The following is a 26,126-nucleotide window of genomic DNA, read 5'->3' as shown; positions in this document are numbered from 1 at the left end:
GACGTGCTTTCGAACTGCTAGGTTGGCAGGAGCAGGGACTGAGCAACGGGAGCTCACATCGTCGCAGGGATTTGAACCACCGACCTTCTGATCGGCAAGCCCTAGGCTCTGTGGTTTAACCCACAGCACCACCTGTGTACTCTAAATCTATACTGTCCTCCTATTCTTGGGAAGGTCAGGAAGGGGCCCGGGGGGGTCCCCACCATTCCTCCTCAGTCCAGCCCCTGACAGCATAGAATTCTACAGTTGGAAGGGACCCAAGGGTCATCAAGTCCAAACCCTTGCAATGCAGGAATCTTAACTAAAGCATCCATGACAGATGGTCATCTGAACTTGGATTAAAAACTTCCAAGGAAGGAGAGTTCACCACCTTCTAGAGACCATTCCACTGTTGAACGGCTCTTACTGTCAGAAAGTTCTTCCTGATGTTGACTTGGAATCTCCCTTCTTGCAACTTGAAGCTTTGGGTCCTACCCTCCAGAGCAGGAGAAAACAAGCTTGCTCCAGCTCTTTAGATATTTGAAGACTGCTACTATCTCTCCTCTCAGTCTCTTTTCCAGGCTAAACATACCCAACTCCCTCAATTGTTTTTCCTAAGGCTTAGTTTCCAGATCCTTGACCATCTTGGTTGCCTTCCTCTGCACATGCTCCATCTTGTCAATAGCCTTCTTCTATTGTCGCATCCAGTGCTGGACACAGGACTCCTGTGTCCAAGGCAGAATAAAGCAGAGCTATTCCTTCCTTTGATCGGAACACTATACTTCTGTTGATGCAGTCGTGAATAGCATTATCTGTTTTTGCTGCTGCATTACACTGCTGACTCATGTTAAACTTCTCAGCTAAAAAAAACCCTAGATCCTTTTCACATGTACTGCTGGCAAGCCATGCGTTTCCCTTGAGTTCCGAAGTAAAAGGACACCATTCAGCTGAGTTGGGAGCCTACACTTCAGTGCTTACATTATTGCAGAAATTGCAGAAACTCACAATTTGCCCTTGCCCCTTGCTCATTAAAGTTGGTGGAAGTTTAACTTAACATTGGCGTGTTAAATTTCTGCTGTTCTCAAAGAAAGCAAAGCACTGTACAGAACTCCAAACAACTTAAGCTATACATTGTTTAACGGAGCTTAGAATTGGCAGTATTTTTTTAATAAAAAAACAAGTGATTAGATTTACCTGGACGTAGCTTGTTTTCCCAAAGAAGATCCATGAAGTTATCCAGGTTGGTGAAATTGTAATGAAGTGTCCCATTGGCCTCCCTGCAGAAAACATTTGATTAGCTCCATTGCAAACCAAGTCAATTCCCCATTAAATGCGAAGACTTTGGGCCAGAGCAATCATGCATATTCATAAAATGACAACCTGCATGAGCAAATGACCCATGAGACTTCCAAGATCATAGGCATGACTTTCCTGTCAAGAAGAAGAAGAAGAAGAAGAAGAAGAAGAAGAAGAAGAAGAAGAAGAAGAAGAATTTATTATTTATACCCCGCCCATCTGGCTGGGTTTCCCCATCCACTCTGGGCGGCTTCCAACAGAATATTAAAATACAATAACCTATTAAACATTAAAAGCTTCCCTATACAGGGCTGCCTTCAAATGTCTTCTAAAAGTCTGGTAGTTGTTTTTCTCTTTGACATCTGGTGGGTGCCACTACCGAGAAGGCCCTCTGCCTGGTTCCCTGTAACTTGGCTTCTCGCAGTGGAGGAGGAGGAAGAGTGGAAGGAAGGCAGGTACAGACAGCATCAGGTTATGCTCCAATCCGACTGATTTCCTTCACCCCAATTTTACATGTTATCATTTATCTTATTACTTTAAATTTTAAACTGCTTTGGGTGCCTTGACAGAAAGGTGGTATTCAAATGAAATAAATATTGTCTTAAATGCAATATTTTTGTATGAGCAAACCACATGACCTCAGTTTTCTGAAAATGATCATAGATGATTTTACGCATGGAGCCACTTTTGGTAACTAAGCAAAACTTCCAAGTTGTTCATTCAAGGAAGAGTACACCTTTGAGGGGAGAAAACAGTTCTGTACCCTGAGGTTAGTTAGCTGCGTCTCTGCCAGATGCTCCCCTATGGACTATTAAAATATTTACTTACACAGCGAACAAGCAAAAAAAAATTTAACTTTAGTTTTGTGCCAGCCAAATACAGCACGTGCTGCCATCACAAAAGGAGGTGGAGGACATCAAAATATCTTACTGAGTTTGGCAATGCAAGAAATCTATTGTGAGAGGATTTTTATAATATCATGCGTATATATAGAAGAATGAACCGGCACTGGTATTTGGACAAAGGGATGTCATGCATCTGATCCCGCATGTGAGATGGAGCTGCAGGCACATTATATTTTATGCATCACAGCAACAATATTATATCAGTGTAGATGGACTGTATATGCAACAAGCTCACAAGCTGGCCCTGTTACAGCATATCTCCTTTCCCCGGCCAGATGAAACGGCTACAGGGAGCTGAGGAAAGTCCAGTTCATGTAGGAAACAACGAGGGTAGGCTTTCCAGGACCTCGTAGAGCACCTCACAAAGAAGGATTTTGCTTCATTAAGCCAAACCAAGCAGCGGTGGTGTCATCTGCAGTTAGGACTTGGACTTGGAGGCTGCAGAGTCTCCAGCTATGGAGCCAGACCAGGGGCAGGGCTCCGAGCTTGCTTCTGGTGATCAGGGGACCACAGCCTCATCAACATGCGCCCCCAGAAGAACTTCCCATATCTGTAGGGCCAGAGTTCAGACACCACAGGCACCCACCCCTGAGGCTCCAAATGGACCTAAATGGTCCTGCGGTTCAGGGAGCATGCCAGCAGGAGTGCCCATCCTCTGATCAGAGGCTTGGCCCTTTAAGAACCTAAAGTTAGCCACCAGGGAGTGGCACCTGAGCAAGGTAGCCTAGAACCAGAATCTTGAAAAGGCTGAGTCAACTCTCAGCTTCTGTCAGAGCTATCCATGGCCCACCAACCCCTGACCTGCCTTGTTGCCTTCTCTGCGGGGTCCAGCATCCAGCCCAAGGATGACAAGTGCTAGCCAATAATAATAATAATAATTGATTATTTATACCCCGCCCATCTGGCTGGGCCTCCCCAGCCACTCTGGGCGGCTTCCAAAAAAATATTAAAATACTGTAATACATCAAACATTAAAAGCTTCCCTAAACAGGGCTGCCTTCAGATGTCTTCTAAAACTCTGGTAGTTGTTGTTCTCTTTGACATCTGGTGGGAGGGCGTTCCACAGGGAGGGCGCCACTACCGAGAAGGCCCTCTGCCTGGTTCCCTGTAACTTGGCTTCTCGCAGTGAGGGAACCGCCAGAAGGCCCTCGGAGCTGGACCTCAGTGTCCGGGCAGAATGATGGGGGTGGAGACGCTCCTTCAGGTATACTGGACCGAGGCCGTTTAGGGCTTTAAAGGTCAGCACCAACACTTTGAATTGTGCTCGGAAACATACAGTGGTACCCCGCAAGACGAACGCCTCGCGAGACGAAAAACTCGCAAAACGAAAGGTTTTTTCGTTTTCGAGTTGCCTCGCAAGACGAATTTCCCTATGGGCTTGCTTCGCAAAACGAAGCTTGCCCCGGGGACAGCGGGTCTTCTCTTTTGAAGCATGGGGCGGCGGGGAGAAGCTATCTTCTCCCCGCAGCCCCAGGTCCGGGGACAGCGGGAAGCGCTTCCCGCTGCCCCCGGACCTCTTTTGAAGCAAGGGGCTGCGGGGAGATCGCTTCTCCCGGTGCTCCGAAGCGGGGCGGGGGGGCGGAAACACCTGCCCCAGCCACCCCGCTTCGTAACGCTGCTCCGAAGCGGGGGGGGGGCGGGAACACCTGCCCCAGCCGCCCCGCTTTGGAACACCTTCTGAAGGCGGGCGGGGGGGCGAAAGTCTTTGTCCCCCCTGCCTGCCTTCCCAGGGGCTTTTAAATCGCCCCGGACAGCGGAGAACTCCTCCGCTGTCCCGGGGCGATTTTAAAATGCCGCCCTCCAGCATTTTAAGATCGCCCGGACAGCGGAGAAGTCCTCTGCTGTCCCGGGATTTTTTAAAATGCTGGGGGTGGGAAGAAAAGCCCTTGTCCCCCCCCCCCCCAGCCTTCAGAAGAGGTCCGGGGACAGACTGTCCCCGGACCTGGTCTGAAGGCGGTTTCCCTAGGAACGCATTAATTGATTTTCAATGCATTCCTATGGGAAACCGTGCATCGCAAGACGAAAAACTCGCAAGACGAAGAGACTTGCGGAACGAATTAATTTCGTCTTGCGAGGCACCACTGTACTGGGAGCCAGTGTAGGTCTTTCAAGACCGGTGTTATGTGGTCTCGGCGGCCGCTCCCAGTCACCAGTCTAGCTGCCGCATTCTGGATTAGTTGTAGTTTCCGGGTCACCTTCAAAGGTAGCCCCACGTAGAGCGCATCGCAGTAGTCCAAGCGGGAGATAACCAGAGCATGCACCACTCTGGCGAGGCAGTCCGCGGGCAGATAGGGTCTCAGCCTACGTACCAGATGGAGCTGGTAAACAGCTGCCCTGGACACGGATTTAACCTGTGCCTCCATGGACAGCTGTGAGTCCAAAAAGACTCCCAGGCTGTGCACCTGGTCCTTCAGGGGCACAGTTACCCCATTCAGGACCAGGGAATCCTCCACACCTGCCCACCTCCTGTCCCCCAAAAACAGTACTTCTGTCTTGTCAGAATTCAACCTCAATCTGTTAGCCGCCATCCATCCTCCAATGTTCAACTTCCCCTGCTCTTTAGGCGAGAGCTGGCAGGTTCTAAAAAGCTGGGAGCCATGAAATCCAGGGCTGCTATATAATAACTTCCAGACACTTTTCCCCTCGATTGTAGTATATTAAGCAATGTCAGTGCCTTAGGGTTGCCAGCCAACTAGCATCCAAGTCAGTGTTTCTCAAACAGCTGTTGTTGGACTACAACTCCCATCATCCCTAGCTAGTAGGACCAGCGGTCAGGGATGATGGGAGTTGCAGCTGGGGACCCAAGTTTGAGAAACACTGATCAGAGTGGCCTCTCAAAAATGGTGTGATCTCAGGCAACCAGTACAAGGGTCTGAAAAGTCAGAAAACTCCAGATGCTACCGTGCTCCATTCCCATCTTTGAAACTTATTCATCTGATTTAGCCCAGGCTCTCTCCATGGATCTGGCCTGGGAGCCAGTATTTTTGAAATCAGAAGATGTTTGGATAAGCAGAAACAAGCCTCAGTGTTAGAATTACCTGGCCTTGGGAGCGAGATGGAACAGGAGAACGTCGGGATGAGCAAAGAGCACAATGTTACCACAGCAGGATTTTCCTTAAGCTGTGCTGAAATCTAACTGACCTGACAGCTTGTCTAACACACACACACACACCCATTTCAGGCAACGGAAACCAGTCTGATGTTTAATCTAAAAGCAAGTAGCACAGACACAAAAAGCTTGTTCCACCCGTAGTTTTAAAAGTAAATCACGGAGTAAAGGTCAAGCTACAAAAGGGAAGATCTCACATTTAATCTCAAACTGCCAGGGGGGGGAGGTTGTGGTTTTAATTTTCCACGCAGGATTTGCTCATATTCCCCGTTTCTCCCCACCGAACGCCCGACGATATTGTAAGATCGCCGTTGTGAAATGCCTATGAATAAGGAGGGCGCATCCGAGGGACGGAACTGCGAGCACAACAATGAGAGCCTTCAAGCTGCTAAAATACGAGGCCTGCGATTTCCCACTAACAGAGCCAGCCTTGCTCTGTTAGCCGATCCTGGGAGCTTCCATCAGCAGTGTGTGTGCCGGAGGAATGAGGCTGTGTGAGAGGCAGCTTTCAAAAGGAGAGAGATGCAAACAAAAGAATCATTAGCTCCCTGCTCGATGGAGGTGAGTGAGCTTCTGGGCGAGCGTTAAATGTATTTCAAGTCCTAGACTGTCGTGATTTTTACGGAGAAAAACAGGCGACAGAAGCAAAAGCCAACCGGCTTGAAAAAGCACAGTCCTAAATTAGATAAATCATCTCTCCGTATCGGGGCAGCGGGTGGCGTGGGAATTTGTATCTGAACTGAGCATCAGGATAATGCTGAACTGTGACACATCACCCAGTTTTGATAGCAAGCTTATAAGGCAATTTCAGCCTGGATAGCTTTCTAATTGCATTCATTTATTTCACTCTAGACTTTCACAGGATGACATAAAATGGATTCTTCTTCCTTTAGTTTCATACACTGACATATTAATTTTCTAGTAGATACTGGTCTTAGGGTAGCATCTATATGCCTTTAGAACAGGTCTATAAGTGAACTCTGGATAGCATTTCTGTTTTATGTGCTGCTTGCTGGCAAAGGAACTGCTGCTCTGAATATTATCTGGGCTGAATGTTTGCATCGTTCCACATTAATGTAACAGGTGCTAGATAGCTTTACCAGCTTCCACCAAAAAACAACAGCCCAGTATCTTCTTGGATTGAAAAAGAAAGCATTTGAGTAGGGTGGGGGAAGTGTGGATACTAAATTTTAAGAGCTTGTCCTATTTTCACCCACTTTCCTGATACTGCTCAAAGAAAGTATCCAATCTAAAACGACAAATAATGTCAAACCGATTTAAAAATGCTAAAGGAAATATATCACCCTCCATGACAACACCAACAAGCAGGTTTGTGGTAGGATTTAAGAGTGCCACTGCTTTGAAGGAACTTGAAGTAAAAACCAAAAATCCATTCATGGGAGGTGCGCACGCGCGCGCGCGCGCACACACACACACACACACACACACTGAGCCAAAAGATTTGAAATGACGAAATTACATCTGTGATGTTTCTATGCAGAACTGTATGTAGGCATGTAGGTAGTATAATTTGTATACTGCTTTTCAAGAAAGTCTTGCCAAAGTACCGTATTTTTCGCTCTATAGGACACACTTTTCCCCTCCTAAAAAGCAAGGGAAAATGTGTGTGTGTGTCCTATGGAGCGAATGCAGGGGGGGCAGGCGAGAGGTGAGGGAATCCCCCCACCTCCCAGAAAAGCCAGGAGAAGCCGCACGCTCTTTAAAGGCGTTGCGCGGGTTCTGCGGGCTTTTGCGAGAGGTGAGGGAATTCCCCCACCTCCCAGGAAAGCCAGGAGAAGCCGCGCAGGCACTTTAAAGAGCGCACGGCTTCTGCAGGCTTCTGCAAAAGTAGGGAGAAGCTCTGGGAGAAGCGCACAGGCTGCACACTTCTGTCCCCTTCTCCCCAAACTGTGGGCTTTTGCAGGAGGTGGGGGAATTCCCCCACCTCCCGCAAAAGCAGGAAGAAGGTCTGGGAGAATCGCACTGGCTGCCTGCAGCCTGTCCGCTGCTCCCAGAGCTGGGGGGGTGTCATATTTTTTCCCCTTGATTTCCCCCTCTGAAAACTAGGTGCGCCCTATGGTCAGGTGCGCCCTATGGAGCGAAAAATGCGGTAGTTTACAAGCCACATATCAAACTACAAGATACAATTTAAGGTCACACATTAAACATCACAAAAGCAAACATCTCAGAACTGTATTTCAAACCGTTGACCTTTAGCACTTATCATCATCATCATCATCATCATCATCTGTTCCTTCCCCTCCCTTTCTTTGTTTTTCTGCCTGTTTTGAGATACCTCCAGTTATTTATAGATGATCAGAAGGAGCTGTGCTATTAGTTTTGGCCCTGAGTGCTGCAAGGCTAACAAATCGGAAGCCCTTATCCCTGTTCCTGCTTAAAACAAAACAAAACTGTGTCACAATTAAATAAAAAAATGGTAAACTGAACTCTTGGCTTCACTGAATATTTGACAATATTAAACCACAGCCCAGATCATCAATTGACAATATCTGACCAGTAAGTTCACTTGTCTGCCAACCCTTTTCTTGGTTAAAAAGCAAAGGAAACTGTTGGATTATAAATATGGATTCACTAATTAAATATTAACAATTACTGGGTCAAATGTGATTTGGATACAATATTAAGAGGAACTGGGACTAGAACCAAGATTCCGAAGTCAATTCATTTAGAAGGCCTAAGGTACAATATAAGCAACATCTACTGTTTCCTCAGATGGGTTCAAGGGGCAAAGTAATAGAAGTTCTGGATATTATTGAAAACAAATATACAAATTGATAGTGAAAGGAAGATTCCCTACAAATCTGGCCTGTCTTGCCCATCTTGTGAATGCTGCCAGTTTGGGACAAGCTGTTTCAAAAAAGACTCAATTTCAGGGTAAACTTATTCTAGTTTTCATGACTTATTTAAAAAGCAGAATTTGGGTTTTATGTCTCTAAAATGTTTTTTAAAAGGCTTCCTTGCAGATGAATCTCTTTGCTTGCCAATCACATAATTTGCAAAACTAAGATAAAAGCTAGCAAAAGAGAGGAGAAATGTAGACTAAATCATGCAAAACAAAAAAGAAACCCCCAATTTATGGTTTACAAAGTTTAGACCGGTTGAATTATTTGCTTTGCCTAGATGTGAGATTTTTATTTGTTTTTCTGCAGAGTTTACATAGCCATAGTTCAAGACTCGGTTTCTTAAACTCCTTCCTCATGATTTATCCAGACCAGATTCAATTTCCTCACCTTATAAACTGTCTCTTGTTTTTAAAGCGCAGCAGCAAGGCCAATAAATGCTGGCCAAGTCTACTGGGGACTCTGAAGCAGCACGGAGAAAATGGAACCCATCAATGAAGGCATTGTCACGGTACCACGTATCAATCGGCGAGGCAAGTATAGCTAACAGTGACACAGAAATGGCACCCGGTGACTTAATCGCTCACTCTTCCTAGCAGAGATTTGGGAATCCCCACGTGTTGGAAGCATTTATAGCATTTAAGATAGATCATTCCAGATTTTATACCCTGCCCATATGACTGGGTTGCCCCAGCCACTCTGGCTTCCGACATACGGTATATAAAAACATAACAAAACATTAAACATTTTTTAAAAATCTTCCCTATACATGGTTGCCTTCAGCTGTCTTCTAAAGGTTGCATAGTTACTTATCTCCTGGGCTCGGGGGTGCATAACTCCACACCCTCCAGCATTTCTCTGATGAAAACAGGGACGACCTAAGGAAAAAAGCAGGGCATTCTGAGATCAAATCAGAAACCGGGATGGCTTCTGTAAATCTGGGACTGTCCCTGGAAAATAGGGACACTTGGAGGGTCTGAATATGTAGCTGTGAAGGTGCGACGGCACTTTCTCCCCCGGCGCTGTTGAGCCTGCCCTCACTTAAATATAATGCACCCACCTCACAGAACCCCAATTCCACAGATTCCCACAAACTACCCCAGACTACCTTGTGGGGGACTTGTGTGAGGGAAAACTTAATCATGTGGAGTCTCAGGCAGGATTTGATCATATAAACAAGAAAGATTTTATTAAACAAAGGAAGTTTATGACACAAGTGGGTAAAACATAGGATACTTCAGATTATACATGGATGCTCGGGTTGCGAACATGATGCGTGCGGGATGCACATTCGCAACTCGCAGCGGCGCGTCTGCGCACGAGCAGGATTGCGATTCAGCGCTTCTGCGCATTTGCAACCCCCGAAACCCGGAAGTAACCCGTTCTGGTACTTCTGGGTTTCGGCGGGTTTGTAACCTGAAAAAACGCAACTTGAAGCGTCTGCAACCCGAGGTATGACTGTAATGCTATTTCACTTCAGTTCTTTCTCAGTTGTTGCACAGCTGTTGCTCCTTAATACTTTGGTTCTTAAACAAGGTGGTATTTTCTTTCAGTTACACACCCCTTAGACAACCCTACTCCTGAGGTACTCCAAGTAACAGACCCAAGGGATCACCACACCCCTCTTAACTGGTTTGGGAGTCTTCTCTTTTTGTAGAAGACTCTCTCCCCTCCTGACTGGAATGAGACCTAAGTAGACTCACAGCTTCTACTTCTCCTGGCTCAGCCTCAGCCTCCCAGTTAATTCCTGGCATATTACTCTTACAGGACACCACACATGGTCCTTCACACTTAAGCTCAGAGACTCCTTTCTCTAGCTTGTGATATATTCCTCAGAGTGGATGTTTCTACTCAGAACCAACTCTCTCTCCTCTCACTCCCTACCTCCTTACCTATTTCCTAACCTCTATCCCATGGGTTGGCAAACTAAGGCCCGGGGGACGGATCCGGCCCAATCACCTTCTAAATCCGGCCCGCGGATGGTCCAGGAATCGGCTTGTTTTTACATGAGTAGAATTTTTTATTTAAAATGCATCTCTGGGTTATTTGTGGGGCATAGGAATTCGTTCAATTCCCCCCAAAAAATATAGTCCGGCCCCCCACAGGTCTGAGGGACAGTAGACCGCCCCCCTGCTGAAAAAGTTTGCTAACGAACTCTCCATCACAGTGACCTCATCTGCTTAAACCTCTTTGGTGCTGCTCTCACCTCTTGTTATTTGTGGGCTAATCCAGCGTAAAGGTAAAGGGACCCCAGACCATTAGGTCCAGTCGTGGCCGACTCTGGGGTTGCGGCGCTAATCTCACTTTATTGGCCAAGGGAGCCGGTGTACAGCTTCTGGGTCATGTGGCCAGCATGACTAAGCCGCTTCTGGCGAACCAGAGCAGCGCACAGAAACGCCATTTACCTTCCCGCTGGAGCGGTACCTATTTATCTACTTGTACTTGGACGTGCTTTCGAACTGCTAGGTTGGCAGGAGCAGGGACTGAGCAACGGGAGCTCACCCCATCGCGGGGATTTGAACCGCCGACCTTCTGATCGGCAAGTCCTAGGCTCTGTGGTTTAACCCACAGCACCACCCGCGTTCCTTTTAATCCAGCATAGCTAGCCGCAAATTGGCTCCAGCTGAACACACAAACTGTACAGCTAGCGAGCAGAACCCATGACCATCGTCTGCTAAGGGAAGCATCACATGGAGGAAAAGTGAGCCAGTGAGTGGGTTTAAAGTTCAATTATATATGTTTGGCCTTTATCTAAATAGCACTGCTCAAATTGCTTATTTGGGCATCCACAAATCTATAAAAATAAAAATGACAAAGAATTTAACAAATGATATATGCCACAATTAATTACTACAACGATGGGGCAATCTTATATACACTTACCTTGGGAATAAATTCCATTTATGGCAGCTAGACTTACTGGATTTTTCCATTGAGATTCCTGCGTTGCAGGGTGTTGGACTAGCTGACGCTTGCAACGCTACAATTCTTTGATTCCAGGGTTGTACATCAATGCACAGGGCAAAAACTAACATCCATTATTCTTATAGGCCTGGACATACTCCAGGTAAGTTCTCTTGTTTTTGTTAGCATGCTTTTCACAGCAGAATACTTTGCTGCATTGGCGCAGCACTCTCAATGACGGCTCACTTCAGTATCGCTTCCTGGGGAACCTGTGGCCCTCCAGATATTGCTAGACTCCATCTCCCATCATCCCTGAGCATGGGAATATGCTGGCTGGGGCTGATGGGAGTTGGAGTCCAACAGCATCTAGGGAGGCCCTATAGACTCCCCACCCCCATGGCAGTGGCTTGTAGTCATAGAATTGCAAAGTTTGAAAGGACCACAAAAGTCATCCTGTCTAGCCCAAAGCCCTGCAACACAGGAATCTTTTTGCCCAACATGGGGCTTCAACCAACAACCCTGAGATTAAGAGTCCCTTGCTCCACCAGTTATGTACCGTATTTTTCGCTCCATAGGGCGCACCTGACCATAGGGCGCACCTAGTTTTCAGAGGGGGAAATCAAGGAAAAAAATATGACCCCCCCTCCCCCCCCCAGCTCTGGGAGCAGCGGAGAGGCTGCAGGCAGCCTGTGCGCTGCTCCCAGACCTTCTCCCTGCTTTTGCCGGAGGTGGGGGAATTCCCTCATCTTCCGCAAAAGCCCACAGGAGCCTCGCACCCTTTAAGGAGCGCACGGCTCCTGTGGGCTTTTCTACTAGGAGGGAGAAGGGACTGACGCAGCCAGTCAGTCCCTTGTCCCTCCTCGGGGAAAAGCCCCCAAGAGTGGCACGCTCTTTAAAGGGTGTGCGGCTCCTGCAGGCTTTTCTAGGAGGTGGGGGAATTCCCCCACCTCCCACAGAAGCCCACAGAAGCCGCACGCTCTTTAAAGGGTGTGTGCCTCCTGTGGGCTTTTCTAGGAGGTGGGAGAAGGGACTGATGCGGCCAGTCAGTCCCTTCTCCCTCCTGGGGAAAAGCCCGCAAGAGCCGCACAGAGCTTGTGTGCGGCTCTTCGGGGCTTTTCCTGCCTGCCTCCCCCCTGCATTCGCTCCACAGGATGCACACACTTTCCCCCTTGCTTTTTAGGAGGGAAAAAGTGTGTCCTATAGAGCGAAAAATACGGTATATAAAAATGAAACTGCTGAAGGAGGCAATTGGTCCATCTAGTTTGGTAATGTCTGCCCTGGCTGGCAGCGGGGTTTTCCAGCCTTGCTATGACTTGTCCTTTCGTGGTACTAAACCGGTGGAAATATATAGCAGAACGTCCACCCAAGGACATCTTCTGTGGTTACTCCTGCATTGAATGGGACATCCAGATAAGATGGCTTATGAATGCGTTCAGTGAAGGAATAACATCATAAGCAAGAGGCTCGCAAATATACCGTACTTTTCCGTGTATAAGACTAGGTTTTTTCACTCTAAAATAAGGTTTAAAAACTGGGGGAGTCTTATACACGGGTAGTGGGTAAGGGTGACGGGTGATTGGTTGCAGCTGCAAGCTACTGATTGTCATTGTCAATTTGGTGTGCAATTGGTGGCTGCGGCAAGGGTTTATTTGCATTGGCTGTGGATAAATCTGTGTGTGATTGGTTGCTGCGTCAAGGGCTGCTGAGGATTGGCTGCCACTGTGGCAATTGTGCTTGCTATTTACTTCCGTTGTTGGCGATCTGGCAGACGCTTGTTGCAGATGCGAGCGATTGTCATCGAGCGGCGCAACCGATTGCAACCGTCCGATTAGTGATTTACTGCATTCCCCCACAAAAGAAGGGACGCGGGTGGCGCTGTGGGTTAAACCACAGAGCCTAGGGCTTGCCGATCAGAAGGTCGGCGGTTTGAATCCCCGCGATGGGGTGAGTTCCCGTTGCTTGGTCCCTGCTCCTGCCAACCTAGCAGTTCGAAAGCATGTCAAAGTGCAAGTAGATAAATAGATACCGCTCCAGCGGGAAGGTAAATGGCATTTCCATGCGCTGCTCTGGTTCGCCAGAAGTGGCTTAGTCATGCTGGCCACATGACCCGGAAGCTGTACAGCGGCTCCCTCAGCCAGTAAAGCAAGATGAGCACCGCAACCCCAGAGTCGGCCACAACTGGACCTAATGGTCAGGGGTCCCTTTACCTTTACCTTTACCCTTACCCACAAAAGAAGCTCAACAACTCCAATCCTCCCCCCAAAAAGCTCAACAACTTTGGGCCATTTTCTGAAATTGGAGTCCCCAAAAATAGGGGGTGTCTTATACACAGGGGCGTGTTATACACGGGAAAGTATAGTACGTTTGGCCAATTTGGCAGGAACACAAAGTCTAGATTGGAGGTAGCTAACATGCTACCCTCTCGATGTTGTTAGACTCCAGCGCTCATTGGACCCACTCGGGATGGCCAGTGATCAACATCTAGAGATGAAATACGTGCAGACAACAGATAAAAGGGCATGGCTAGACAATTACCTCATGGGTCAGTAGGAATCTTGTCTGATACAACCTGGCGAGTTAATGTTTTGCCGTTCATCTCGTTACGTTATTATATTCGTAATTATAAGGTTGAGGAGCAATTTGGCTCCCCAGCGGCAGGAGAAACCTGAGACAGAAAAACAGCAGATGCAAGCTTGCGTGTTCACAGAAACGTACCGGCAATTGCGCAGGCATATAATTCCAAACACTAGTAAATATACAGGAGACATCATAAAATTTGTTCCATGTGATTTACATTAGTGGTTCTTAACCTCCCTTAAATTGAAGACCATCACCTCTAAATTAAATAGTTGGCAGCCCTGTTTTAAACTCAGCTGTTGCACTTTTCTTCTTGGATTGCAATTCAGCACAGACTACCATATTTTTCGTTCTATAACACACACCAGACCATAACACGCACGTAGTTTTTAGAGGAGGAAAACAAGGGGAAAAAATATTCTAAATGAAATAGTGGATATATGATTTTTGTGGTTCATGCTGTGGCCACAGACATGTGATCTGACAGTGAGTTTGGAGTAGCCCAATGCAAAAATCCTGAGGATCCATGTGGATCCATGCTTTGTAACCACGGAGGAGGGAAGGAAGGGGAATCATGGATCCTCTGCTCACGACTGCAGCAGATCCCCCCCCCGCCACCCGCAGGCATTCGCTCCATAACACGCACAGACATTTCCCCTTACTTTCTAGGAGGAAAAAAGTGAGTGTTATGGTGCAAAAAATACGGTAAGTGCACCAGGGAGGGTGAGGTGGGGCCTGCACACAAGAGGTTCTTTCTAGTTTGCTGCAGCCACTTGCACTGGCAAATGGACAAGCTGGGTTTTTTTTAATGCAGATCCCTATTTAGAGCTATTTAGACCTGCGGGAGGTAGTGGAGGACAGAGGTGCCTGGCGTGCTCTGGTCCATGGGGTCACGAAGAGTCGGACACGACTAAACGACTAAACAACAACAACAACAACAACATTTAGAGCTATCCTTATTTAGAGCTAAGGGTTTTCTCTTCAACATGTGATGGAAACCTCGAAGAAAGCTCCCTCTCCCCTTTTCCTTTATTATTCCCATTAAAGAATACTTGAAAATTGATTCAGAAGCCATAACTTGAGAATCCACTAATTTATATTTTAAAGCAGGGAATTAGCAGTGCCAATCCTACAGCAAGATAGCCATACAGTCGCGAACGGAATCTGTTCTGGAAGTCCATTCCACTTCCAAAACGTATACAGTTGTACCTCGGAAGTCGAACAGAATCTGTTCTGGAAGTCTGTTCCACTTCCCAAACATTCAGAAACCAAAGTGCCGCTTCCGGTTGGCTGCAGGAAGTTCCTGCAGCCAACTGGAAGCCACACTGGATGTTCAGGTTCCAAAGAACGTTCACAAACCGGAACACTCACTTCCGGATTTGCGGCGTTCGGGAGTAAAAACGTTCGACTCCCAAGGTATGACTGTATTTCCTCCTGGCTTTGCAGAATACAGTGGTACCTCAGGTTAAGAATTCGTTCTGGAGGTCCATTCTTAACCTGAAACTGTTCTTAACCTGAAGTACCACTCTAGCTAATGCGGCTTCTCCCTGCCGCCACTGTGGTGCGATTTCTGTTCTCATCCTGAAGCAAAGTTCTTAACCCGAGGTGCTATTTCTGGGTTAGCGGAGTCTGTAACCATAAGCATCTGTAACCTGAAGCATCTGTAACCCGAGGTACCACTGTACACACATCCAACTTCCTGAGGCCAGCCAGACTGCTACCTCTTGCCTGGTTTTTTTTTAAATTATTTTTGACAAGCAGTGGGTTGGATCCAGGATTTGCTCAGCGCTTTCACTCATGCAACACCTTTTTGGACGGAGGAGGAAGGCAACTTTCACTTATTCTTCCTTCCACCTATAGCCCCCTTTAATGCTGCTCCAAAGGGTTGGGGGACGCACTGGAACAGCACCAGGGAGGGGGGAAGAGGCAGAGAGAACTGGTGACACTTGCCTGTCTCTTAATTCCTCCAGCAGGAGCCTCTGCTAGATCAGAGTCTCTTCCACAAACAGAAGGAGCCCTTCCATTCATGTAACAGCAAGTCAAGATCCAACTGGGTACCATTAGTCCTGGAGCCAAAGAATGTCACGTCAGTTCCTTATTGTATAAAAAGTATGCTCATTTAGCTATTAGTGTACTATTAGCTCATAGTAAATGAAGCCTTATCTCAGCATTTAGCACACCCAGTTTTGCCCTGTAGTCCGCATTGCCAATATACAATAATCTGATCTTTGTAAATTAAACACATCAGAGTTTCTGATAGTTCCAGTTATACATTAAGCCACCCATAAAAAGACATATAGTTGGATTTTGCAAAAAAAGTCCCACTGCCAAACAAAACAAGCTGTACTGAGTCCTCCTTTAAGTTATTGCTACTGTCAGAGACAAGGTTTCTCGGATCAATTATTACACAGGCTACACTTTAAAGGATTATAGCTTGTCTAATGTTTGCCACTGAAAAGTGAACAAGTAAACAGTTGAGGTCAAATGGTTTATAGTTGGGAACAGGGCGAGTGGAAACACAGGAGGTTTCGGATTGTACTTTGTGGTCCTTTGTTTACGCCACTCAATATTTACCTAGCACGGCTTACGGTACAGCCCACAAGTATTAAAGCGTATTCACCTCCCTCCTCAGCATCCACCTGCCTGGGTGCAGAGATTGTGGAAGGCAGGTGTGATTCTCATTTGTTACTTGCTTCACATGCATTGCTGACCAAGGTAGGTAAGAAAAGCATATTCTTCTTTCACATTGCAAGAGCTTAAATGTCTGTGTGATATCACAGGTGAAAAGGGGAATGGCATTATATATATATATATATATATATATATATATATATATATATATATATATATATATATATAATATATAAAATATATAATATAATATATAATATTTTGTTTATATATATATAGTATAGTATAGTATAGTATATATATATTCATTCATTCAAGAAGGTACCATAGGTTTCAGCGTGCTTCCAGTGTCAAACGCTGGTGGGTTTGATTTGTTTTTGCAGGATGTGTGGCTTAGCTCTTTTTGGGGAGGATGAAGACGGTAGCTTTGAAATAAGAGAATATCCCTCTGATCAGGTCATTAGCGATCAGAGCCAGTCTTGCCCCCGTTTGAGAGAACTGTTTATAGTGCCACTAATTTCAATTCCACAAGGTGCTTGCTCATGCCATTTCCTCTCTGCAAAATGCTTTCGGCACTCTCTTTGTGGCGCGTGAAAACCAGCTTTGGTTAGGACAGTAGGCATTCATGCAGCACTTTTTCTGGGTGTTCCAAGTATTTAACTTCTTTAGAAGAATTTGCAAGTGGCTTGGTGTTTTTTTTAAAAAAAATATCTCTCAGTGGTTTGCATCAGTGTCAAATAATAAACAGCTAAAATCAGTAAAACTTAAAAACAAGTATATGTAAACTAAATTGTATGTTTGCATAGGCTTGCTGAGATAAATAAGTAAAAGGGTTTAGGAGAGGTCTAGAAGAAGGCAAGGAAGGTGCCTGCTGAATCTTAACAGGCAGGGAATGGCAACGCATAAGGCAGTAGTCAATGAACTTGTTCCTTTACGGTGTTTCCCAAACTTGGGTCTCCAGCTGTTTTTGGATTACAACTCCCGTCATCCCAAGCTAGCAAGACCAGTGGTCAGGGATGATGGGAACTATAGTCCAAAAGCAGCTGGAGACCCAGGTTTGAGAAACTGTGGTGTCCAGTTCTGGGCACCACAGTTCAAGGAGGACACTGACAAACTGGAACGTGTCCAGAGGAGGGCAACCAAAATGGTCAAAGGCCTGGAAACGATGCCTTATGAGGAACGGCTAAGGGAGCTGGGCATGTTTAGCCTGGAGAAGAGGAGGTTAAGGGGTGATATGATAGCCATGTTCAAATATATAAAAGGATGTCACATGGAGGAGGGAGAAAGGTTGTTTTCTGCTGCTCCAGAGAAGCGGACACGGAGCAATGGATCCAAACTACAAGAAAGAAGATTCCACCTAAACATTAGGAAGAACTTCCTGACAGTAAGAGCTGTTCGACAGTGGAATTTGCTGCCAAGGAGTGTGGTGGAGTCTCCTACTTTGGAGGTCTTTAAGCAGAGGCTTGACAGCCATATGTCAGGAGTGCTCTGATGGTGTTTCCTGCTTGGCAGGGGGTTGGACTCGATGGCCCTTGTGGTCTCTTCCAACTCTATGATTCTATGATTCTATGAAACACTGCTAGCACAATGATTCAGACTTGTGCAACAGAACACCCCTCCCTCTCTCACTGTGCACACCACACTCCCTTCGTGATCTGCTCTGGAGGGTTGCGGGAACCCCTAGAACAGATCTAGGGGAAACGCATGGGGAGGAGGGAGAGGGGACGCTCCGTTGAGCAAGCGGAAATCCAAGCGCTACTCTGGATACAACCCATTGAAAGATCGACTCCCCACAGATGTGGACCTCGGCAATGCTGGATGGCAATAACCTTGTAAAGTAATATGGTTATATGGTTCAATGAAAACATTTTTAAGGGCCCTTCTCTCTGTTCCCACAGCCTGGAAGGTGCAGTCATTTGCGGCAAGGAGGGCGGCCTGTTCAGTCGTGGCCTCATGACCATGGGATTACCTTCTGCAAGAAGTATCCGCCCGCAAGCCTTTAGGTGATTGTGTTAAACTGATTTATTGAGTGGAGATCTCCTGGCATTATTAATTTATTTGTCTGCCTGGAAGCACAGGGACATTTGAAATGGCTTCATATTTATTAGCATGATGCGTGTATGTTTTCATTCTGTTTTTAATGATTGTAAGCTGCCTTGAGCTTCTGAAAAGTCAGATTAAAAAATGTTCTAAATTAATATTATCCCCACACAGCAGATGTGGAAACTGAGGTGGGGAGAACAGGTTGCCTGAAGCACTAGTGCGCTCGTGGATGAGTTGAGACCCTGTCCCGGCTACTTCCTAGCTCACCGCTCACACTCTAAACCTTTAGGCCTTATTTCCTTTCAATGGGTTCATTTTGTGCCTAGGACGACATCAGACTGAGTCAGCCCAAGGTGGCAACTGAATGTCTGTGATGAGAAAATGGGTCAAACAAGACACTATAAAAGTGTGCTTTGTTCCATTTTTCATTATTTTACTTTATTATTTATTTCACAAGCTTTATATACAGCTGGATTATAATAAAACCTCAAAGCGGTTTACAAAAAGAGTATTGCACTATTTGCTTCGGCTGGGGAGGGCGGGATATAAATAAAATTTATTATTATTAAAAAAATAAAATTATCAGTAAAAAAAAGTAAAAGCTTCAGTGGTACCTCGGGTTAAGAACTTAATTCATTCTGGAGGTCCGTTCTTAACCTGAAACTGTTCTTACCCCCTGAAGCACCACTTTAGCTAATGCGGCCTCCCGCTGCTGCCGCGCCGCTGTTGCACGATTTCTGTTCTCATCCTGAAGCAAAGTTCTTAACCCGAGGTACTATTTCTGGGTTAGCAGAGTCTGTAACCTGAAGCGTCTGTAACCCAAGGTACCACTATATTTAAATCATCTCCCCACCCCCCGAAAAAAATCAACGATAAGCTAAAAACCAGATTAAAACACAATATTTTACATGTTTGGATAAAAGGTAAAGGGACCCCTGACCATTTGGTCCAGTCGTTGCTGACTCTGGGATTGCGGTGCTCATCTCACTTTATTGGCCAAGGGAGCCGGCGTACAGCTTCCGGGTCATGTGGCCAGCATGACTAAGCCGCTTCTGGGGAACCAGAGCAGCGCACGGAAACACCATTTACCTTCCCGCCGGAGCGGTACCTATTTATCTACTTGCACTTTGACATGCTGTCGAACTGCTAGGTTGGCAGGAGCAGGGACCGAGCAATGGGAGCTCACCCCGTCGCGGGGATTCGAACCGCCAACCTTCCTATCGCCAGGCCCTAGGCTCTGTCTTTTAACCCACAACGCCACCAGCGTCCCTTTCATTAAGATGATACTTTTTCTTTAAAGACTGATATGTTATCCTAACACTGTTAGTATTCTAAGCCTTACCTGAAAGTTCCAGCCTTCTAAGCGGCTTCCTTTTAAATAATTTTCTGCCAGCTGGAATGCTGTTACATGCTACCAGTTTCCTGACATTTGACTTGGTAGTTAGCATTCAGCACACAAAAACAGGACAAAGAGGGAGCAGGTCAGGTCAAGGGAACTTCTCAGAGTTTTTTTTAATTGCCCTGATTCTTTAACTAGTTTACTTGGGTACATTTCTGCTTCCAAGAAAATCATTAAGCAGTGCTGTACCATCTCACAGAAAGCAATAAACATCCTTTATGGCTAAACAAAGTAAAAGACGGGTTGTTTGAAGCGGAAATTTCAACAAAACGCTATAAAAGGAGTGTTCTTTAACCTTTAACAACTATAGTCTTGCTCAGAGTCTCAAATTGAAACCTCTGATTTACTGAAATAATATTCCCCTTAAGCTTTGATGCATTATGGGAGAGCTGCTAATAGCTAAAATGTGTGTGTGTGTGTGTGTGTGTGTGTGTGTAATATTCCCTGTTAACTACCCTGTTCTGTGACCTACAAAGTTATATGTGACTTACCTCCTAGTAGGCTTATTTACATAATTACAGTGGTACCTCGGGTTAAGTACTTAATTCGTTCTGGAGTTCCGTTCTTAACCTGAAACTGTTCTTAACCTGAAGCACCACTTCAGCTAATGGGGCCTCCCGCTGCTGCCGCGCTGCTGGAGCACGATTTCTGTTCTCATCCTGAAGCAAAGTTCTTAACCTGAAGCACTATTTCTGGGTTAGCGGAGTCTGTAACCTGAAGCGTATGTAACCTGAAGCGTATGTAACCCGAGGTACCACTGTACTGAGATATTGCTCTCTGACAGCACAATGTTCATTCAGAAAAGACACCTAATGACACCTCTCAAAATATTATGTGAACAGTCCTTACAATCCTTAAGAAGAGACCTCTCTTACATCTAACCACCACAGCTACAGAGGAATAACTAAATATATCCATTAAGACACGATACTTAATATAGACATATATATCTTGACACCCACAGTGTACAGTGCACCCATCTCACTCTTTCTTTTCCTCAAGCGACAATGGAGGGCACCTTTGTGGGTCTAATCAAACTTGGCACCAGCTTGGTTTCAGGAGTTGCTGGAAGGAGGCCTACAAGGCACCATCCAACAGTCTTAGAGACTCCACTCCAGATTTGTGTAGGGTTTATTTCTTAGACTTCTCTTCTCCCAGAGATATCCCACAAGGCAATGGAGGTTTGAGATGGGTTTTCGTTCTCCTATATGGGCTACCTTCCCAGGTTGATGAGCCCCATCTGCCCCTCACTTCCCCCGACAGCAGGTACAGAAACTGCTGCATCAATAGGAGTATAGCATCTAGATCAAGGGAAGTAATAGTGCCACTGTATTCTGCTCTGGTCAGACCTCACCTGGAGTACTGTGTCCAGTTCTGGGCACCACAGTTCAAGAAGGACACTGACAAACTGGAACGTGTCCAGAGGAGGGCAACCAAAATGGTCAAAGGCCTGGAAACGATGCCTTATGAGGAACGGCTAAGGGAGCTGGGCATGTTTAGCCTGGAGAAGAGGAGGTTAAGGGGTGATATGATAGCCATGTTCAAATATATAAAAGGATGTCACATAGAGGAGGGAGAAAGGTTGTTTTCTGCTGCTCCAGAGAAGCGGACACGGAGCAATGGATCCAAACTACAAGAAAGAAGATTCCACCATTAGGAAGAACTTCCTGACAGTAAGAGCTGTTTGACAGTGGAATTTGCTGCCAAGGAGTGTGGTGGAGTCTCCTCCTTTGGAGGTCTTCAAGCAGAGGCTTGACAACCATATGTCAGGAGTGCTCTGATGGTGTTTCCTGCTTGGCAGGGGGTTGGACTCGATGGCCCTTGGGGTCTCTTCCAACTCTATGATTCTATGATTCTATGACCATTGGAGCCACCATCGGTCTCAGCTGCTCAATTTGCTGGAGCCAGTGTACTGTATACATCAGGCATGTCCAGCTCCCAAGAGACTGCGATCTACTCCCACTATAAAAAAAAACTGGCAGTGATCAACCCATTGGATTGACCAAAGTTGTTGAGATTTTTGGGGGGAGGAGATCCAAAGTTGTTGAGCTTTCTTTTTTTGGGGTGATCGCTCAGGATGACGCAATCGAACAGGGATGCCCCGCGATCGACTAGTAGATCACAATCGACTAGTAGACATGCCTGGTATACATAAAATAATAGTAGTTCCCAGTCGGAGTAGCAATAGACAGGTGACTGTGTTAGATCTTTCACCAGTTTGGCAATCATGCAGTAGCAATCCGTGCTAATCCTACTCAGAGTAGACCCACTAGAATTAAGGGACTAAGTCATGGCCATTCATTTCAACGGGTCTACTCTGAGTAGGACTAACATTGGAGACTACCTAATGTTCTCAGTCCCAGATATAACAACATTTCAGACTTGACTGTATAAAAATGATGGGATGAGATGGGGCTGGGGTCTCGTTGCAGTTGGGGGGGGGGAATCTTTCCTAATTCCAGGTGCCTCCCTATATCCCTATATCCCATGCCAAGCCCACAGAGCAATGAAATTGTAAGACTGGGTTGCAAGCAGTTTCTGGGCTGGCAACTGAATTTGAAGAACTAAAATCCTGAATGGTGGGAGCTTCGTTGAGAGGGAGACTTCCTATAAAAAAAGACCTGCAGATAGAAATAGATTTAGATCTCTAGTAACAAAAAGCAAGGCACAGATGCTTTGTCTTTTTTAAAATGAGCATGATTCCTTGTTTAAAGGCGCTGTGAGGTGAACCTATAAAGCCCTAAAGCTGGTTTCGTTTTCCTCTAGCAGCCCCTGCTGGTAGACTTTCTATTTCAACTGGACATGTAATATAGAAAAGGATGTACAGCGCTGCTTTAAGCACTAACCATAATCTTCTATCTGTTTTGGAAACTTCTGTATATGCTGCAGCAATAAATCTGTTTGCTGTTTTAATTGGGCTGTTTGTTTAAATGAGCAATCCTATAGAGAAATTTTAGTGAGGAAAGAGATGCCAGCACTTCACTGGTAAAAGATAAAGGACTCTTGGACGGTTAAGTCCAGTCAAAGATGACTACGGGTTGCGGCACTCATCTCGCATTCAGGCTGAGGGAGCCGGCGTTTGTCCACAGACAGCTTTCTGGGTCATGTGGCCAACATAACTAAACCGCTTCTGGTGCAACGGAACACCGTGACAGAAACCAGAGCGCACGGAAACGCCATTTACCTTCCTGCCGCAGCGGTACCTATTTATCTACTCGCACTGGTGTGCTTTCAAACTGCTAGGTTGGCAGGAGCTGGGTCAGAGCAAGGGGAGCTCACCCCCTTGCGGGGATTCAAACCGCCGACCTTCTGATCGGCAAGCCCAAGAGGCTCAGTGGTTTAGACCACAGCGCCACAATAGCCCAGGAGGAGAGAGTGGGGAGAAACACAAGCGGAAAATAGCATAATGCTTGATGTGGCAGAAGCACAGCCCACACCCCGCAAGATAGAAGCCATGAACTCACAAGGACACTTCCCTGACCCCAAGACACACAGCACCCCGTATCCTCATGCTATGAGACCACATAGCAGAGGCAGCCCCAGCCCCACAGGTAATGTCTCCAGCCGCCCCTAATGGCAGGTGTTTGAGCCCCCCACTTCATGCCACACACTGTTCACTAGTAATGATTTGAGCACAGCACACAAAAAGAAGGGAAGGAGTAGCCGTATGATACAGCACCTAAACCAGGGGTTGGCAAGGTTTACCTCGCCTGGGCCGGTTCACTCCAGCAGAGATCCCTCCGTGGGCCGAATCGCGCCCGCAGTTTCCGGCGTCTACGTAGATATGATTTCTGGCGTCTGCGCATGTGCGATTTCCGGCACCACAGAAGCGAGTTCCTGCACCGAGCTGCGCCGGTTTAGCACAACGTGGACTCGCCAAGCGGGCGGCTCAGTTCGGGAGTGGCTCGGGGGCCGGTTAAATGACCCCCGTGGGCCGCTTGTGGCCCAAAGTTGCTGACCCCTGACCTAAACAGCTCCCCCTTTTCACAGTGCTCTTGGGATAAGGTTTCGAGACTTACCAAAGCAGAAGGCTCGTTTGCCAAGCAGGCGAAAGGACGGGGCAGGCGTGCAACAGGAAAAGCCACAGGGAGCAGCATATGCAGGGCCAGGCAAGCAAATAGTCGGTAGAACATGAGATTCTTAAATCTTAAGGTTGTGGGTTCGAGCCCCGCGTTGGGCAAAACATTCAGGGGGTTGGACTAGATCAGTGTTCCCCAACCTTGGGCCTCCAGCTGTTTTTGGACTACAACTCCCATCAACCCTTGCTAGGAAGACCAGTGGTCAAGGATGATGGGAATTGTAGTCCAAAAACAGCTGGAGGCCCAAGGTTGGGAAACACTGGACTAGATGACCCTCATGGTCCCTTCTAACTCTATGCAGTGCTTTTTTTCTAAAACAATGTTTAGGAGTGCTCTCATTTTCCTACTCATATTGAAATACTGCCCCTCAATGAGGCCAAACGTAGATTCACAAAATGTTTAGGGGTATGTGTACCACCAGGAAAAAAGCACTGATTTTATGACTCTATGATTAATTTAAATAGCCCAGAATCTTTGTGATGGAATAGTGTATACACAGTAATAGTAATAATAATATTTTCTTTTTCCAAAAACACCAACTCCATGCTAAACTATACATTAGCTTGATTGCAGTATGATAAGAGAAACAGAAAATGTGCTTCACGACCAGACCATTCAAATGTTAATCTGTTTACATCCCAGGAACTGATTAACACAGACCTAGAATGGAGAAGGAAATGGAGACGGGCGGACTGGAAAACGGATCTCCTTTCCAGCTTTACATGGAAAGAAAGACTCCGGTCAAGATGAGGAAGACAGACATGCTGAAAAGCCAACTGAGAAAAAACTGTTCCTGCAGCACAAAACGGGTGAAAAGGGCAGCCACGGACTTCTTCCCTGTGCTGCAATGGCTTCCCAAATACAACTGCAAAGAGTATGTTTGGGGGGACGTCATGTCCGGCCTGGTGATCGGAATCATTTTAGTCCCTCAAGCGATCGCCTACTCCCTGCTGGCAGGTCTGAAGCCCATTTATAGCCTTTACACCTCCTTCTTTGCCAACATCATCTACTTCCTCATGGGCACCTCGCGACACGTGTCCGTTGGCATCTTCAGCTTATTAAGCCTACTGGTCGGGCAGGTGGTGGACAGAGAACTGCTGCTGGCAGGATTCGACCTCGACGACGACTCTCAGGAAGGCCCCTTGAATGTTACGCTTTACAATGTTACCCTTGACGTGATGAGCACCGAATGTGGGAAAGACTGCTATGCCATTGGGGTAGCGACAGCGGTGACCTTGATGGCTGGCATCTATCAGGTAACGTCTTCACCTGCCCTTTAGGTCTCAGTTACAGTATGTACTTACCACCGCCTCTTCTTATGGTTGTTCCAAGTCGCGACCACGGCAAACCTGGAAGTAACTGGCAGGTTTGCTGCTGTTTGAGCATGCGCAGGAGCGGCAATCGCCGTTTGCGCATGCGCAGGAGCGGGCAATCGCTGCCTGCGCACAATGGCGCCTCTACCAGCGACCCATTTCAACCTCTGGACGGACCTCTGGAACGGATTATGGTCGCAAATAGAGGTTCCACTGTACAGTGGTGCCCCGCAAGACAAATGCCTCGGAAGACGGAAAACTCGCTAGACGAAAGAGTTTTCCGTTTTGGAGGTGCTTCGCAAAACGAATCTCCTATGGGCTTGCTTCGCAAGACGACAATGTCTTGCGAGTTCCTGCTGGGTTTTTTCCCCTTTCCCCCCCTTTTTCTAAGCCGCTAAGCCGCTTATCAGCTGATCCGATCAGCAGATAAGCCACTAAAAGCCGCTAATAGCGCTAAGCCGCTTATCAGCTGATCCGATCAGCAGATAAGCCGCTAAAAGCCACTAATAGCACTAATAGCGCTAAGCCGCTTATCAGCTGATCCGATCAGCAGATAAGCCGCTAAAAGCCTCTAAAAGCCGCTAATAGCGCTAATCCGCTAATCCTTCAATGGGCTTGCTTCGCAAGACAAAAAAACCGCTAGACGAAGAGAATCACAGAACGGATTCTTTTCGTCTTGCGAGGCACCACTGTATGTGTGTTTATTTAATCCTCCATCACCCCAGTGGTATAGCAGCAGTTATCGGTGCCCGGGGCAGATGGGCAGGCGGGGTGCGGATGCGTGCCCAGTGAGGGGGCACCAGTCCAGCCCTCTACGTGACCCAACCTTCACCAGAGCAAAGCGGGGCCATGTTGAGCCACCTGCCTATCCACACAGGGAGGGGGGGGCCCGACTGGCCGATGCACTCCTTGGTGGATGGACAGGAGCTTCAGGCTGTGCTGTGGGTGTCTGGTTTGCACCCCCACAAAAACTGTGCACCCAGGGCCACGGCCCTCCTGGCACCTCCAAACTATGCCCCGGTGGCATCCA

At 46.9% G+C, this 26,126-nt stretch overlaps 2 protein-coding genes across 10 annotated transcripts in view; one reads left to right on the top strand and one right to left on the bottom strand.

Moving 5' to 3' along the window:
• The window catches only part of IDUA (alpha-L-iduronidase), a 63,999-nt gene that overhangs the window by 24,774 nt on the left and 13,099 nt on the right, over positions 1 to 26,126 (bottom strand). The window contains exon 3 of the mRNA XM_083481796.1: positions 1,174 to 1,256. Coding sequence (XP_083337922.1) covers positions 1,174 to 1,256 — 83 coding nt within the window. The remainder of the gene's footprint in view (positions 1 to 1,173; positions 1,257 to 26,126) is intronic.
• SLC26A1 (solute carrier family 26 member 1) overlaps positions 1 to 26,126 on the top strand; it is a 52,729-nt gene that overhangs the window by 19,792 nt on the left and 6,811 nt on the right. The window contains exons 3-6 of one of the 9 annotated variants that reach the window (XM_083481761.1): positions 5,594 to 5,850; positions 8,568 to 8,683; positions 18,161 to 18,265; positions 24,426 to 25,039. In XM_083481761.1, the coding sequence (XP_083337887.1) occupies positions 24,449 to 25,039 (591 nt within the window). In that variant the 5' untranslated portion in view covers positions 5,594 to 5,850; positions 8,568 to 8,683; positions 18,161 to 18,265; positions 24,426 to 24,448. Of the gene's footprint in view, positions 1 to 4,719; positions 5,851 to 8,567; positions 8,684 to 15,812; positions 16,351 to 18,160; positions 18,266 to 24,425; positions 25,040 to 26,126 lie in introns of those variants that run through there. The other 8 variants (XM_083481762.1, XM_083481765.1, XM_083481763.1 and 5 more) reach the window with 8 other exon arrangements.

The sequence above is a fragment of the Podarcis liolepis genome, assembly GCF_965112155.1.
Source record: "Podarcis liolepis genome assembly, chromosome: 17".
Taxonomy (NCBI): domain Eukaryota; kingdom Metazoa; phylum Chordata; class Lepidosauria; order Squamata; family Lacertidae; genus Podarcis; species Podarcis liolepis.
Note: the sequence above shows the minus strand (reverse complement) of the source record. Positions and strands in the feature narration are given on the sequence as shown.